Source organism: Gossypium raimondii, chromosome 1, assembly GCF_025698545.1.
Source record: "Gossypium raimondii isolate GPD5lz chromosome 1, ASM2569854v1, whole genome shotgun sequence".
Lineage (NCBI taxonomy): Eukaryota > Viridiplantae > Streptophyta > Magnoliopsida > Malvales > Malvaceae > Gossypium > Gossypium raimondii.
The window spans coordinates 48,557,430-48,575,228 of NC_068565.1; the positions used below are offsets into that span (position 1 = coordinate 48,557,430).

Consider the following 17,799-nt stretch of genomic DNA (forward strand, 5'->3'; position numbering starts at 1 on the left):
ACACGTTAGTACTCTCTGTATTAGCATCTCGGTGCTCTCAATTATGTGAAGAGCCCGAATGGGGAGTGTTTCAAATAGAAAAGTTAAGTTTTAAATCCCATACCTATAGTATGTAACAGATGTTCCACAAAAAATCAAATCTTGAAAAACCTATAATATTATATTTTTAATATTAACTAATAAATACCATATGAATTATTAGTTATGTTTTAGTATATAAGTTAGTAATAAAGTAATTCAATTGATAATATTTAACTACTTTAATGATTTCCTTTTAGAAAAAAAAAGAAGGAAAAATTTTACTGATTTTGAAAAAAAATTATAAGAATTTTACTCATCTTTCTAAATTCAAATTTAAAATTCTACCCACTATTATTTATTTTATATTTAATTATTATAATACATATATAATAAATAATTTTTCCTCGTATTATTACATTAATAACTAAACGAAAATTTTATAAAAAAATATGTAATTGCTTGGAACATTAGTTTGCCAATATAAAAGATTTTCCAACTTTTCAATAACCTAAACGTGAAATGAGATAAATGGCAAACTATATAATTCTTTTGTTTTAGTAAGGGTGTGCTTGGAAAAAACCCTAAAACTAATGGTGTTAATTTACATTTTATACAAAACCTACTTTTGAAAAAAAAAAACATCTAAACGAGTTTAAATTTACGTCCTTTTAATTATTACAATAGCAAATACTAATAAAATAAAATTCAACCGACAGTAAAGTAAAAGTATTATACAAGGAGCAAGGCTACATTTTACTACCTATACTAAAAAATGAACAACTTAGTCCCCATATGTTAAATCAAAAGCAATTTGATCTATTTGTTTAAAATTTCATCCAATTGGTCTTTATATTATCAACATAAAATATCGTGGTATGTCACATATTATTTTTTAATTATTTGTCAACCACGTTAGTTTTAACAATACAAATGGATGAATATTTTAATGAAATAACCAATTTACTCGATTTAACATATAAAAATAAATTTATGCATATTTTTAGTAGAAGTAAAATGTACTTTTAACTCTTAATATAAAACCTACATACTACTTTTACCCATCTATTCAGAGAAAAAAAGGAAAATTGCTTTCCTTCAATAAAATGAGATAACATGACTTTTTTCTTTTCTTTTTTTTAAAAATATTTTGAGGGTAGGTCACATGACTAGTTAATATTTAACTAATGGGATGAGCTAATTTTACAGCCAAACAATGTGTTTTAAAGGTAAATAAATTCCCTACCATTAAAAAAATTAAAATTTAATTTTGCACAAAATTATAAATGAGAAAATGATAGATTGATTCTGGAATTATGGCAATGAACGTGCAACAATGAAATCCGCATGTGTCATTTATGTCAAAACATTGATTAATCTTGGAAATTTCATTTAAGTTTTTTTACCTGACGTCTTTGTCTATTGGACCATCTTCATAAATTTAGGAAACTAAATTGCAAGATAAATTTGAATAATATGATCACACAATAAAAATAAAATATATAAATAATTAAAATATATTAAAATACTTTATATTATTTTTAAAAAAGTTAAAGAGTTTACAAGTAATATAAATTATAATATTGTAACCACAAAAAAATAAAAATATGAATATGAAATTCATGTTTTTTTTTCTTTTAAATGAAAAAAAAAAAAAGAACTTTGAAATGCCCAAAACAAACCCATCAAACTCCTCAATATCATTGCTTTATTGTTCTCAAAACAGTCAATGAGGGATAACTTGGTATCATAGATGTTCACCAAATTGATGTTTTCGACCACTTTTAACACACTTATGTCATGTTTAGATGGTTAAAAGGCAATATATATACACAGATACATATAAAGACGATACATCTACATATTGTTAGGGCTGCAGATGTTATTGAATGATATGTAATTTTTCTGCTCATAAATGTACACCTATGAACCAAGGATAACTCTAGTTCATAATATAACATGGTGATGTATGCTTTTCCTAGTCAAGGAGAAGCTATGTAGAAGTAATGCATGTTGCCAACTTTTTACAAAGTTGTTGAATGTCAAATGACGGATCATTCAAAGCTATATCAGAAAGTACAGACCTCGCTTCTACTAATCCATGAGATATACTCTCCAAAATTGGATCTTCACTAGTCATAAGTGAAGCCATAAGCTTTGCAGCAGCCATCCTTTCCTGATGATGATAATCAAGCGGCCAATCAGCACATAGGAAAAATCAACCATTTTCCATCATTAGCATAAAAACAAATAATTCCAACTTGGAGAGAAAACAAGAAAGATGCAAGTAGTATAAAATTAAGTATTTTTTAAAGTTTCCATTTTCTTTCCCGTCATTTTTCAATGAAAAGGAAAAAAAAATACCTTTTCTTTCAAATTTTCCACCTTTACTACCAATTTTTTTTTTCTATACCTTCAATTTTTCGTCTTTCCTATTTTCTATCTAACCAACCAAAGCCAAAGTTCTAATGATGCAGCGTGGAAATAAAGAAAGAAAGAAAGAAAGAAAGAAAGAAAGAAAGAAAGAAAGAAAGAAAGAAAGAACACCTGTCGGGGTGATCGGACTGAAAAAGAAAGTGAAGGGTCTAAGAATTTTTGTTTTTCATTGTCCTTCTTATTGTTTAGTTCTAATTCACCATCACATTTCCTTTTTGAATTAAGTAGAAAATAATTAGAATGTATGAATACCACCATGGAAATAACTGAGGAGGGATTTAGAGTTCAAATCAATCACTCAAAATCAATGTTTTATACTTGAAAATAGTTATAATTTTTCCCATATTTTAACTCATTTAAATGAACATTTTCACTTTGCAACTAAGATTTTCATTTAATATAAGAATCCTAATTTCATGAAATAATGTTTCTTAATATTTAAGGATGTGGGTAGATTGTTACAATCACTTATTAATTAAAGGTTTGTTTATATTTTATTATAATAATTTGAAAATATATCAATAACAAATATTTAAAAGAATATATACCACATGCAATGCATACTAGAATCTAAAAACAGTTAACAAAAGTGAGGTTATGATACTTTCTACAAAAAAGTAAATAGAGAGGTAATGAATACCTGTTCTGATCTCTTTCCAAGAAATTTCAGAGAAAGTTTGAGGAGGTCACGGGAATACGGAAGAACTGCCAACTTCAGATGATACACAGCAGAGAACATAACCTGGATGAATGCAGCTCTAATCTCTGGTTGAGTTTCTACCTGCAAAATTTGATCCCACGTAGGCAAAAGAATTTGTTATACCAGCTTCGGTCGTTGAAACTAAAAGAAATTAAAATTTACCTAATACATGAATGAATTTAGTGACAGAAGTACCTCAACTGAATCAATTAAACATGGAAGAATCGTCTTTGCTAGGGGTTCTTTCCCATAGTTAGATATCTTCTGACAAGCACTGATGAGAACATTAGCCATGCACAGACGAAAAGGAACAGGAACTGGTTCACAGTTTTCATATGGCAACTTGGACCCAGAGATATCACTTTCATCATTTATTAACTGGCTGATCACATTTCTGAGGGCACAGAATTCTGTGATAGCATTCCCTACAATTTATGCCCAAGAGGTCATATCTTGCCCATTGTATTAACATAATCATTCATAGCAAGAACAAAATACCAACCACGATTGCCTTTCTTCCCAGCAATGTTTCTCTTCCATGAGGTGCAATTTTCGAACGATTCAGGAGCTTGTGACTCGGCACATATCATCAGCGCCAGACAATCAATGCAACCATGTTGTGCTTTGGAAACTGTGACAACAAAAAGAATAATGTAGAAATACTGTTTTAAGTATTAAGCTAAGGATCCTAGACATTTCCAGCATGGGGTGAGGGAGGAAGGAGAATTAATCAGTTGCATGGTTAAGTACCTTGATCTCCATCTGATGATGGCCATAACAGAATCACTTTAATAGTTCTCCAGATTTGAAGAATAAAGGGATGCACAAGGGACTCCTTTCCTCGCACCTAGAAACAAGAAGAAAGACGTATTAACTACAGCTTGAATGGAAAAGCTGAGCTCACAATCATTGCAGAAGCACTGGAATAAACCAGACGTAAGAGGTATCTACTGAGTGGAGGAGGTGATCACCACAAGGGATGTACAGACTGAAAATAGGCAAGCTATAATCTTCAATATATCCCGGGATTCAGTGGCATGTTCTAATTGCGAGCAAACAAGTGGAAGCAGAACCTAAAGAACCATGAGGCAAATAAGACAAAATCCCTATATAAGGATTATGAAAATATTTGTGAAATTTCAGAAAATGTCAAGGAAAGACAAGTTATAACAGATTAAGTCGTTTCTGGGTACTTGAGGATGGATGCGCCCACAAAGCTCAGCAGCAAGTTTTCTTACATCTTCAAACTCGAACCTACTAAATGCTCTGAAAAGGGGAAAGTAACAAGACATCAGGAGAGTGCAAATCAGTGTACAGAAGTTGGATAATACTCATTGTCAAGAATTGACCTATTTACAAGGAAAGCAACAACACTATCATCACCAGTGACGCTGACATCTCCATATTCTGCAATAGAATAGAATAATAGATGTATCAAAAGTTATATTCATGACATTATTTTATTTTTCTTCTTTTTAAAGAAAAAAGGGCTATCAATCATTTAAATTTATATTAATGAATCACATTTTCATGAACAAATGGAAAAGGTAGAATTTAATATTTGTAACATGCATAACAAAGCAATGGAGTCAATCAGATCTTCAATCCACAAAAAGAGTTGAGTGGAACAACTTGGACTGTCACAGTAAAGGAAGAAAAGATACCATGCATAAAAGGCGCATTACGAAGCTGACCATACACAACAGAGGAATTGAGATCATTAAATACTCTCAATGGAAGTAGCCTAACTATAAGTAAAGGGCAAAGTCGCTCAAACAAGGATTGCTGCATTCTCATGGAGTCATCACTTGGACAAGTTTTAGTCTCCCATCTAGAAAAGAAATCTTCATCAATCCTACAAGAGGGGAAATTTGATGGTTCATACCAAAAAAAAAAAACAGTGAGATCAACCATTGAACATATGTATCTTATACATAAATTAATCTCCTTGATGACCCGCAATTGGAAAAAAAAACATTATATTGACAAGTAGAATATCCTAACCTCTTGGCATCTAGAAATTAATACCATTGTTTAAATAAGCTAATGAGTGAAAGTTTACAATATAAGTTCATAAGAAAATCAATTACAAGCTCATAAAGCTGGAACAAACCAGTGGATTACAAAAGGTTTTGCCCCTGTAAAACTTGTTTAAAATAAAAAATGTAACCAAAATATATCTTAATTATTGCATGAATAAATGATTGTTGGTCAAGGAAATTTCAGATCTCTCTGTATCACATACATGCACACCTCCTTTCTTAAAGTGTCCATGCTACTTAGTTTAACAGTTAACTACCAAAACAGTAACTAACTCGGAGATTTAGCAAAGTATTTTCTGCAGCCAACCTTAAGAGATGGCATTCAGTAAGTCTAGGGTACAAATCCCAACCAGTGGCCTCTTTTGTACCAATAAAATTTTCACATAATATGTAATCAAAACATTAAAGTAGGTCAACTGACAAACTTTTTTATCTTATGCACCCAAACTTTCTATGTCTTGGTGGTCGCATCAAGTATTCTGCCAAGACATTATAAAGAAAACTAATTAGTTAGATTGCCCAGTAACTATACGCATATCTCCTTATAATTCACAAGATGACTTCTATTTTTCTCTTGAACATTCTTCTACAAATAATACTCTCCTGTTTCCTTAATTTAAAAGCTACACACTTCCACACCTTACTAGCCTCCCTATTTGTGCAGAGTTCACTGCATCCCCAGCCGTGCCTTCCCTAACTGCTATGATATCTAACGTCTTTGTGGCAACATTTTCTTCTCATACACATGACTTTCCTGTCATATTTATATGTATTTGCCTTTTTCAGCAATGCTTCTGAGCAGCACGCACATACTCATGGCTTCAGTGCCATCAGCCTTATACAAGACTTTAACTCCTTTTAAAGTTAAACAGAACTTAAAAAGCTAAGACAAGAAACACGTTATAGGATGGTATATTATGTGCTTACCCTTTCTGACCTTTCATTTGAAAAACAACACGGGAAAGGACTACATCTGCAGCTTCAGCTAACTGTTCATTTATGCAGCTCAAAAACCTGACAATAGTAGCATTTGATGGCTCTGCAAACATCTTGTCAATCAGGGGTCCAATCAATGCATTCCAGTCCTCAACCTAAAACATTTCAGATGAACAAGAAAATTAAATAATTCAAATACTGGCACCAAAATTGGAGCTCCAACGATCCAATTTCATGGCTACGCATACAGGAAATAGATCAACAAGATACATGCATGTGGAGGGGAATGAATGTATCAGGCAATTGTCTTAGTTCTCAGATAGTACAGAACCAACAAAAAGAAGATAACATCTTCCACATTTGAGTAAACAACCGGACTAACTCAACCAACCACATTAAATTATTTCAAACAAGTTGTGTTAACCATGCACATCTCAACCCAGTCCATGGCCATGCTTTCTACAATCAGCAAGGCAAAACAAACTATTTTAGCATCAAGAAGTATTAACTTCATCATCCAAAAAAATAGTTTTGTTTGGTTGAGTGCTAAAGTAACCTTAGTTATCATCATGTGCATGAATCTTTTGTTGCATTTATGTGTGCACTGTATGTGCATGCATTTCGTCTATATGTCTCCATGTGTGTGTGTGAAAGAGAGAGAGAGAGAGGGAGTTCTCAAATTCTAGGACTTCATATCATCCTCATGTCATTAATGGTTATGATGCAAAAATATGTTGCAACTTGCAAGAAGTAAGCATGTCAGAGAATTGCTTTGCAAGTCCAGTTAACATTAAGTCAAGTTCTCATGTTGGGAATAAAAAGGATAAACACAAAAGAAATTAAAAAAAATTAATGGCATTAGAAGACCAGTTTTTTCATCATAAAGGTATTCAGCCCAAACAATGAAAACAAAGAGATTCAATTTCTTGCTACTAGGCTAGCAACAGTAGAATATTATCAGAAAAATGTTCCCAAGCTCAAACAAAGCCTGTTAAACATGAAAGATACTCCAATAGAATGCACACAAATATGCTGAAGGATATACATTAAGATACTTTAAGAAGGCTAGGAATGAGTAACTCAAACAGTCTGAATGTATCCCCACTCCACCCTCCCCGAGAATTGTAGAAATTAGGTTCAGTTTTAAGGAGGCTAGGAATGAGTAACTCAAACAGTCTCGATGATACAAAGTTCTTCCCTCGAAGAGTACTCAAGTTCATAGTTAAACATACTGTTTCTTTTGTCTCACACTTTATCTCTTCTGTTATCTTCCCATTGTTCAAAAAGCAAGAATTCACTAAAAATTTATCTATACAGCTAGAACTAATATTAGTATGTAACTGATAGGAAAATATGCATGTAGGTTAACAGGGATATGAATTTATGCACATATGTATTTTTATGTATATACTATGCATGTCTGTGCATGGATAAAAAATTCTAAGGAAATATGAATTTATACACCTATATATTTGTTAACATTTCATTGCAATTTCAGATCATGCGTTCTTGAGAAAACATGTAACTCAAAATTCTAGCACTTCACATATCCCGTCTATCATTGCAATGCATCAGAAAAGGGAAACATGATGGCAAATTATACATCTGATGCAGGGTAGTATTATCATTCTCAGTTCTTACAGTTTTTGACCACTCTGGGATCAGCCTTAGCACTCGATTGCAGTCGAAGTTTGATCCTGCCACAATAGTACAAAGAGATTACATGAATCCAAGATTGTATTATAGTCAAAAGAAACTAATGAGATTCACAAAATAATAGAAAGCTCAAAGTTTGAATTCTTGATGCTTAATCAAAAAGGAGGATAAAAGAATAACAAAACAAGGAGAGAGAAAACAAAAAGAAAAGAGAAGGGAAGGGAAGCTTCAAACATCCCTGTTAATTTAGAAATGGAAAAGTCTGCTATAAAACAAGAAAAAGGTATTGGTCAGAATACTAAAGAAATACATCACAATAAATAAATAGATATCCATACAAATATTAAACGAATAGATACTGCATATATCACTTGGTTTCGGAACTTAAAGACAGTGAGAGCAGTCCACAAAACACATCCAAAGCACTTTGTTTCAGCAACAAAATTGGGAAGAAGAATAGCCTAAGGCTGTGTAACAGTAAGGGGCCCACCTTTCCCCATACATGCTCCAGCTTCTGCATCAGCTTGGTCCTGACTGAGGTTTCTGCAAGGATTAGTGGAGACAAATGTTAAATAAAAGCAAAAACTCTTTAACTTAACACTATTACAAAGTAGAACCTGCACATTATGAGAAACTCCCTAACCACATGTATGCATTCCAACAATCTTGCACGTCTACATGCACACATTCATGAACAAAAGAATACTTTTCTTGGTCCTGATTGGAAGTCAAGCTGAATATTGGGAGTAAAAAGTTAAATACGAAAGCAACATACCTAAGACTGTCAAGCATCATGCATATAACTTCAGGTTTCTGGTTATGGTGTTTGAGCACTCTAAATAAAGCTTCACTAGCTGCTGCTTGTGCTTTTTCCTCTGATAAGCAAACAAGATGAACTAATGCAGGTAACACAAATGATGGGTCTGCAAAAAGTAAATAATTCGGTGAACTTCATTCAAATCATTAATGTTCAATACAAAAAGGTTTAATGACAAAGGAACATCAATAAGGATGTTGAAGTATGTGCTTAATTGCATAAAACACCACAAGACTCTACAACAGCTTATACCCAAACCAGTTCTAGAATATAAAAGTAGCATTACAAATGATGGGTCTGCAAAAATAAATAATTCATTCATACAGCAAGTTCATTCAAACAATCAATGTTCAATAAAACATTTATCAAGATCTTGAAATATGTGATTAATCGCATAAAGAAACAAGACCTAGGAAGCACGGACACATAATACAGGTACCACACATACGGACACAGCTAATCCTTAATTTTTGAAAATCAAGGATATCGGTACAACAAGACACGGCAATAAAAAGTATTTTTACAAAATATTTTAACATTATAATGTTTCATTTTAAATAAAAATATTAATATATTTATTAATTTATAATTAAAATTATTATTATTTTTAAATATTTTTAATCTAATAAGTACATTAACTAGAAAAATATTACATATATATTCTTATTATAATGGGTCTCATATATTTTTATACTTTACTTTCACGATTCTCAAGTTTCCTATTCCCCATACCCCTTTGACCCTTTCCATTTCTCAGACACTTTTTTACCCTTTTTTTCCTTCTGCATCGTTGCTTCTCTTCTGGGTTTTTCTTTTTTGTTTCTGAAATGTATTTTCAGGCCAAAAGAAAGTCATTACCCGTATCCCTTTTTTGACACGCGTGTCTTGATCGTGTCGAATTTGGAAAAAAAGAATTCTAACGTGTCGAGGTGTGTCTGGTACATATCCAGCCATGTTGGTAGCGTGTCCGTGTCGGATGCCAGTACGACACTGGTATAAGGGGGTTTTCCCTTTGTCGGTGCTTCATAGAACAAGACTCTACAACTTATACCCAAACCAGTTGTAGAAAAAAAAAATAGCACTACAGAAAGAAAAAAAAAACGTATATGGTCCTCGAGAATTTCTTGATTTCAGGAAATGCAGTAAAGATATGTAAATCCATATGCCTTTTGCTAAAGTTATAAATTATTGAAATCACACACAATAAAATACACACTTAGCACCGTATAATAAGTTAAACCTAACCAATCAGTGGAAGCAAATTGCGTGTTTGCTCCTGGATAGCAGTTTCTATTATTGAAGTCACACACAATAAAATACACACTTAGCACCGTATAATAAGTTAAACCTAACCAATCAGTGGAAGCAAATTGGGTGTTTGCTCCTGGATAGCAGCTTCTTCATATTCAAGACACCCCAGTAAGTGATTTGCTATAACTTGCCTGTAATATAAACAGGGAAAGATCAATGAAAACTAAGAACCACAAAAGTTTAGCAGATAAATTAAATTAACATACCAGGTTGAGTGATGAGCTTTATGTGATGAATCTTTTGATATATGAACCAGTTCTGATATAACATCAAAAGCGTTCCTTCTTTTAATAGCATTGCCAGAATCTAGCCGCTTAAGAACTTCCTCAAGGCAGTGACCATCAGTACTTCTGGTGGACCAATAATTTGGGTCAGGTTCAAACAGAGGCCGTTAAATTATTGTTGCTGTCAAAAACTAGTGAATGAAAAATTATAGTTTACATGGAGCAGTATTCTGCAATGAGCATAACAACGGCTCTAGCTGCAGCATCTCGCTCATCAAGAAGGTGAAGTAGCAATGGTACCATAGAGTCCATTTGATTGGTGTCAGTTACAGTGCTTCCAGATGAATTATTTGTCTTAAAAATGATAACCTTGAATATGTGGACAACCCCATCTATTACATCTTCATCATTGCAATGAAGCTTGCCAAAATGCAGCAACAGTACGAGTATGTCAATATTGAGACACAAACCACAACTGTATAACTAAGACATTTGTATATTATACAGAATGACAACGACAATGCATGATAGCTACTTAAATCTAGAGAATCATGAATACTATGATTGAGTACAATCAATCTACTCATTTCCTCACATACTTCAAAAATGCCACACATACTTACCTGCGATAAAAGCACATGTGATATCTGCTTTCCATAATCTAACAATACACATTCAAGTTGTTTCCCATCAAAACGCCCAAGCAGAAGGCATAAGCAATTTATGAAAAATTTTCTGGTCTCTATACCACCATCTTTGCTCTCAGCATGCCCCTCAACATAGTTATTTGAATAGTACTGCATTTTTATTTGTTTTCTTAGCATTAGCAACTTGAAAGATTCATGAAATCAAACAAGACTTAAATAAAATAATCAATAACAATACATAATTATGATACCACAAAAATACTGGATTACATGTATGTTATCCCATCAAACAAATTAAAGTATTCAAGCATACATATCACGTGAACGAAATCCATCATCAAAATATAAATTAAAATAATTAGAGGTGATCATTCAACAAGCATAAAGCCATAGAACCATAATTATCATAGTTTGAATATAATAACGATATATCTGACCTGGATGCCCGACAAGTACTGGTCCAATAATTCCTTGTACTGCTTATTAAATTTTTTATCTTCCAAGTGTAATAGCATGCCATAATGCTTCCAGCATGAAGAGAGTAGCAATGCTCTTGTTTTTAGAATCTGAGCCTGCCTTGGATATTTGCAAATGAGCAAATCATGTTCAACAAACAGTAGACGTGATAAAAGGTAGATATGCTTAAGAAAGACAATTAAAGTACAGGACTTGCCTCTTCTTGAAGGCCACCATAATGCACTTGTATCTCCTTCAACCACTTAAGCACTTGCTCCAATCCTTTAGTGTGCAATGGACGACTTTTTCTGCTCCACTGTAATGCATTATAATGCATCAACATCCTATTTTCATTTTTGGGACTATAGAGCAAATCCTTCATTAGACTTTAATAAAATAAGGACATGAAGATATTTACATGCATATTTGACAAGAGTGATATTCAGATAACAATTAGTCATCACAACTTTCTTTTAAAACTTCGAAGTATCTGCTAAAACATTTGTTGTAGAATGACTCTGGTTTAATGTTCATCAATAGTTGTTTTAGAAATATATTTAACAGTCGGAAAATATTACTTTTGAAGCCTAACAGGGAAATGTACTAGTTAATATCTATGAAACAAGCAGCAAAAGAAGAGAATCGTCAAACAGGTGGATACTTTTTACATGAATTAGAAGCTAACTTCACTTTCTCTAACTTCCTATCAGAAAGAGTACGGTGTAACCTATTCTAAAGAATGCCACAGCCTAATAAGGTAAGAGCAATCATTCTCCAATGTACCGAAATAGTTTCTTCAAATATTTAAATTTCCATCACAAAACTAATTTCAATACCAGTTTTATGACCCTTATCCTAAACAATTCCAGTCCATTTCTTCCCATAATGCTTAAAAATCAAACCATAATTTAGAGGAAGATAAGCCTTTTCAAGCAATGGTAGCTCAAATTTCATTTTGGTAACTTGTTAACAGTTAATTTCATACTATAATGGGTATTAGCAGCCTGCTTTTCCAGTTTAATAGCTTTTCTTGTTCCGTATTTGGGAAGTCATTCTTGACTCCCAAAACGTGAGATATTCTAAAGAACACCTTTAACTTTTTCCTACTCCCTAGTTGCTTTAAATAAGTCTGTAGGATAGACGGCAAGACCGCAGCCTCAGTTCTAAGCAACTTTTTCATTTCTCCAATCCCTTTTGGCTAGGCTCTTCTCTCCAATAGGTAAAACAGCTAATATAACCGCAAAAAAGAAAAAAAATAAATCCATCCATGAAACCATGCACAAGGTGAATAAAAGCTCTTCAGAACACTCACCCTCGACAAATCTAATATAAAATTACACTAAATAAATTTTTGTAGACCCTCATATGCTAAAAACTGAATAATAAAATGAAAATGTTCTGATGAGTGAAAAGATAGAGAAAGCAGATAAATAAGGGTAGGCATTAGACAAAAAGAAAACAACCAACTTAGAACACTTACGGCAAGAAGTCTCTCCACTAGGTAAATGAGATCCTGTAGATAATCCCAAAACAAATCTTCCATGCCCACGTTTAGGACTTCAGAAGATTTATGAACTGTGCTTATTTTTCTCTCATCAATGCTTGATGCTAATAGACTAACTGGCGGATTGGATTCACTGGATTTCAACGATTTAGTTCTGCTACTTAGCATAGGTTTTTTTGTCAGCCCTTCAGTTAATGTCAACAAACAATCTGCAGCAGCCACTGAAAGGCGTGAAGGGAGCTCAAATTTATCCTGCAAAGTGCTGTAGTAACAAATGGCAATTGTGAGACAAATTGGTTAAACATAAAATCAGAATGCTTTCTACAATAAAAGACCATTAGGAACTTATAAAAGTGTAAACTGACAAACTAGTCAAACATAGTGGCAAAATTTTGTCATTCTACATAGTACTCTATATTCTCAAGTTGCAAATATAGCCTGAACAATATGAACACAACAAACCAATAAAGTAGATGTAATGTCAATCTCTCATCTAAAAGCATTTAAAAAAAAAAACTCCAAGAAGCCAGGAAACCGGATACAGATGAAGCCATGAAGCACCCATTCACGTTAAGAGAAGAAAAATGCTATTAGCATTAGCAACAATAATCAGATAATGACCCGAGGGAGCACAGACAAGGTCAACATCAGGGTACCATTCCTATTTATGGGGAAATTTAGTCACATGGAAGAGCAGAAAACAATCAGTGGTCGCTTGGAGCAGTACGAGGGCTGAATTTTGAGCCCTAGCTCATGGAATCTTTGAAGGAATGTGGCAAAGAAAACTTCTAAGAAAACTTCATTTTCTAATTCAAGTCTTTATGAAGTTGTTTAGTGACAATCAAACAGCAATCTATACTATTATTTAAGCCCCTGACTGAATTGGTGTCGTGAGTCAACCAAGGCACAGGCACCAACTTGATTAGGAAATCACCAAAAATCCATGTTTTTTACAAAGTTATATTATTTTGGAGGTGTTTTTGTCATTTTATATTTTATATACAATCAATAAAAACTAACACATGGTAAGATTTGAACCTAAAACAGTTTAGTTTTTAAATCTTCAACTTTACCATTTCAACCAAAGCTTCATTTGATTTTTGTATGAACTGTTAATATATATATTTTACATAATTTTTTTCACCCTAGTGTGCCATAATCTAGTCAGTATTTTGAGAAACTTAGTGCATCACAATCACACAAAGCATGTGGAGATTTTAGTTTTAATGGTGAGATTCTTTTTTCTTATATAGTTTACTTTTCTACGTATATAAGGCTGTAAAATTCAAATTAACGAGACCTGTTCTTCAGCTCAATTTCTCTTAGAATGCTCCACTTAAATCTTCATAATTTTTAATTCTTCAAAAAGAAAAGATGAAAAATTCTTGCTAACATGATGCCTAATTTACCATCCAACATATCTAAAATAAAGTTCGAGACCTTTGGTTGACAGACCAAAAGCTTAATGAAAGGCAAACTAGTTCAAATAATTTGCATACAAGCAACCGCTAATAACCACTTAGTCACATCAGGAACACTTATTCAACACCTATGATATTTGGATACTACCTTCCTTTACGGGCAATACATGATAAGTGCGGAATACAAGTGCAAAGCATCTTCAACAAAGCACTATACTTCTCCTTTATTCCTGAAATAAGATATTCAAAAAGAAACCATCAGTTTTCAATGCCAATGAGTGAAAGCACAATTTTTAATTACTAAAGATTATTTAACAAACTTCCCAACCGAATATAAACCAGTAACTTGAAATTTGGTAAGAAAAATCAACTCTACCAGGACACAAATATAGAATATAAGTATGTTTTTGGATGTTCCTTTTGCTACTTTCTTTTTATACTCTTGAAGATTTGCTATAAAGCAAAAACAAGCAGAAGTAACCATAATTAATTGAAAGTGAACAAATTAATAAAATGCAACACCATTTCTAACACAATAGTTCCACATAAAACTAAAATTATGCATTTTCTTATTAAAAGAATCATATTTCCAAGTTAAAACCAAAAAAAAATGTTGATACCAAAACATTTAGAACTTCCGGTAGAGGACATTGACATAAGGTTCAACATTCTTAGAAACATTATCTACACTGTATAAACTTAGGCTTCATGCTTTGAAGAATGTAGTGCAAGCCCCAATTCATGCTTTGTATGCACATATCAGCTTATATAAATATAGAATAGGGAATTCTAACATAAGTTAGCTGATACCATAAAAATAAAAAAGCAATTTTAACATAACAGTTTCACATACATAGATACATTATCTACACCATAGAGACAACTAATATAGAAATAGAATAGGAATCCATCCTTGTACCATTAAACAAATATTGATCCATAACATTTTCGTACTCCATGAGCCCTCGCACAAGAGTACACCAACCAAAAGCTATATACCGGTCATCTTTCCTTGTAATTATATTTGCAAGATTCATTGCAACTGCTTGAAAAAGAAACTCATCTTGGAAGAGCCAATTGAGAAGTATCATAGGTTGATTGTCATGCTTTGAGTCCTTGTACTTCAATGACTGGTAACAATCGAGCAAACACATAAACCTCCATACTAGTTTCAGTATTTCTCATTTTTTTAATATGCAATACACACATATATTGAATACGAAATTCAACTCAAATTTTGAATGTTTGAAGTTAATATTTACATTTTTGTGAAAAATAACATGCCGCAGAACATGTATTCATTTGAAAGGACACAAAGGTCAAGCATTAAAAAAAAAAACAAAGGAAAAGAAAAAAGAAGCATGGGTTAGATTACGTGCTGAATTATGGGAACGAGAATCTCATCCAAATTCCCGTCTCTCTGAGCTGCATCTCTAACGTACTTGTGAAGAAACCAGAGCGAATAATCCAAAGAATCTGCAAATTTAACATTTAAAAGAATGGTCAAGTTTTTATTGGAAATAAAGTAGAAAAATTCAGAAACTAAGGCGTTTGAAAGCATCAGCTACCGAGCGAGGATTTGATGGAGGAGTCAGGCGAGAGGCGAGAAATGGAGTGGTGGAGTTTCTTGGGACGGGCAGCCAGGAGAGTAGCCATGGTTCTGCCGATTGTGATCGAAACCATTGATTCCGGCTCCGATTTCCATATCAACTGTTTTTGTTCTTGCTCTTCTCGTCGCTCCATTTCTGGTTAAATTTACAGAGAGTGGAAAACTAGGGCTTGCACTTGAAGTGTACGGACCGTTTCTAGCTAGCAACCCTGGAGATTCAGGGTTTCTATTTCAATCTAGAAGGTTTTATACGATTCCATTCGACCGTTGGCATGGTCTGGGCCTCTCTCCACTGGAAATCTCCTTTAGTGAATTTTACAAGTACCACAGTGCAATATCTTTTCTAGAAAAAACGACCAGTGAAATATACTTACTAAAAATCCCTATAAAAATTAAATCATGATTAATGCTCTCTGACGCACTCAAAATTTATTTTTGTACATTAGTAATAATATATATTATAAATAATTATAGATAATTTCAAATAATATATAAAAAAATTAAAATTTTAAAATAATTTTAAAATAATAATTTTCAAACCTAAATAAGTTAATTAAGATTCAAGTTTATCTTATTAAAATATTTTTTAGTTTCAAATTTATGCGTTTTAATATGGAATTAGTTATACTGTAATAAGATTTTAATTTAACATGTTTAATTTTTTAATTTAACTCGAATAATTTTACTCAATTTAACTCGACTCGAATTTTATTTTACTCAACTAGACTCAAAAAAATTTCAAATCGAATTTTAATTTAACATTGTTCAAACAAGCTTTATGTGAACGTCTGGACGTAAATGACTTTACTTTTTCGAGTGTTGTACAGGTTTGAGCTAATTCCACGCTGCTTCAGTTAGGTAAGCAGATACATGGATTGTGCTTTAAAACAAATTATGATATGTCAAGTTTCGTGGGCAGTTCTTTGATATCTTTGTATTCTAAGTGTGGAGTGATAGGAGGATCTTACCGGGTTTTTGATGAAGCCTGTGTTAAGAATCTTGGGATGTGGAATGCAATGCTGATTGCTTGTGCTCAGCATTCACAAACAGAGAAAGTGCTTGATTTGTTTAAGCAGATGGAAGGTCTTGGGATCAAACCGAATTTTATTACCTTTTTGTGTGTGCTCTATGCTTGTAGCCATGCCGGGCTTGTTGAGAAGGGACAACATTACTTTGAGTTAATGAAGGAGTATGGAATTGAGCCAGGCGATCAACATTATGCTTCTTTGGTTGATTTATTTGGTCGTGCAGGTAAACTGCAGGAGGCACTTTCAATCATCAGGGAGATGCCTATTCGGCCAACAGAGTCTGTCTGGGGAGCTTTTTTAACAGGGTGTCGACTTCATGGGAACACTGAATTGGCAGCTTATGCTGCTGATAGGATTTTTGAGTTGGGACCCGTGAGCTCAGGTTTGCATGTGTTATTATCTAATGCTTATGCTGCTGCTGGGAGATACGAGGATGCAGCCAAAGCTAGGAAGATGCTTAGAGACCGAGGGATTAAGAAAGAGACAGGTTTGAGTTGGGTTGAGGAGGGAAATAAGGTTCACACATTTGCTGCTGGGGATAGGTCCCATGCCAAAGCAAAAGAAATTTACAGAAAATTAGAGGAATTAGGAGACGAAATGGGACGAGCTGGTTATATTGCAGACACAAGTTTTGTATGGAGAGAAGTAAACGGCGAAGAAAAGAATCAGACAATCAGATATCATAGTGAATGACTAGCTGTTGCATTTGGGCTCATTACCTTTCCATCAGATAGGCCAATTAGAGTTATGAAGAACTTGCGCATATGTGGTGATTGTCATACAGCAATCAAGTTTATGTCCAAGTGTACTGGAAGAGTAATTATTGTTAGGGATAACAATCGGTTTCATCATTTTGAGGATGGAAAATGTTCCTGTGGTGACTATTGGTGAATGAAGTATAAGATACCATTATTGTATCCTAACAAAATTCTGAAACAAGTGGGCAAAGGATTACATTGAAAGACTATAGTGTGAGATAAACAAGTGCCCCATA

At 33.2% G+C, this 17,799-nt stretch overlaps 2 protein-coding genes across 3 annotated transcripts; one reads left to right on the plus strand and one right to left on the minus strand.

Annotated features, from left to right (window-relative positions):
- Positions 1-1,748: 1,748 nt before the first annotated feature.
- On the minus strand, positions 1,749-16,123 carry LOC105786238 (uncharacterized). 2 transcript variants are annotated; one of them, XM_012612591.2, is made up of 24 exons: positions 15,737-16,123; positions 15,544-15,644; positions 15,088-15,298; positions 14,317-14,398; positions 12,724-13,009; positions 11,461-11,559; positions 11,225-11,359; positions 10,764-10,937; positions 10,358-10,560; positions 10,123-10,266; positions 9,959-10,047; positions 8,564-8,711; positions 8,279-8,331; positions 7,774-7,829; positions 6,124-6,287; positions 4,819-5,009; positions 4,504-4,561; positions 4,348-4,420; positions 4,126-4,227; positions 3,905-4,001; positions 3,657-3,785; positions 3,350-3,579; positions 3,095-3,235; positions 1,749-2,194 (listed from the first exon to the last, which is right to left on the minus strand). In XM_012612591.2, exons 1-24 carry the CDS (start codon positions 15,909-15,911, stop codon positions 2,012-2,014), a joined length of 3,324 nt encoding a protein of 1,107 aa, XP_012468045.1. In that variant the 5' UTR covers positions 15,912-16,123; the 3' UTR covers positions 1,749-2,011. The 2 variants fall into 2 exon arrangements, with proteins under 2 accessions (XP_012468045.1, XP_052490934.1); XM_052634974.1 differs by lacking the exon at positions 15,737-16,123 and having other exon boundaries at positions 15,548-15,612.
- Positions 16,124-16,616: 493 nt separating this feature from the next.
- On the plus strand, positions 16,617-17,799 carry LOC105786239 (putative pentatricopeptide repeat-containing protein At5g52630). Its single transcript, XM_012612593.2, has one exon. The coding sequence runs from the start codon at positions 16,677-16,679 to the stop codon at positions 17,496-17,498; it is 822 nt and encodes a 273-aa protein (XP_012468047.1). The 5' UTR covers positions 16,617-16,676; the 3' UTR covers positions 17,499-17,799.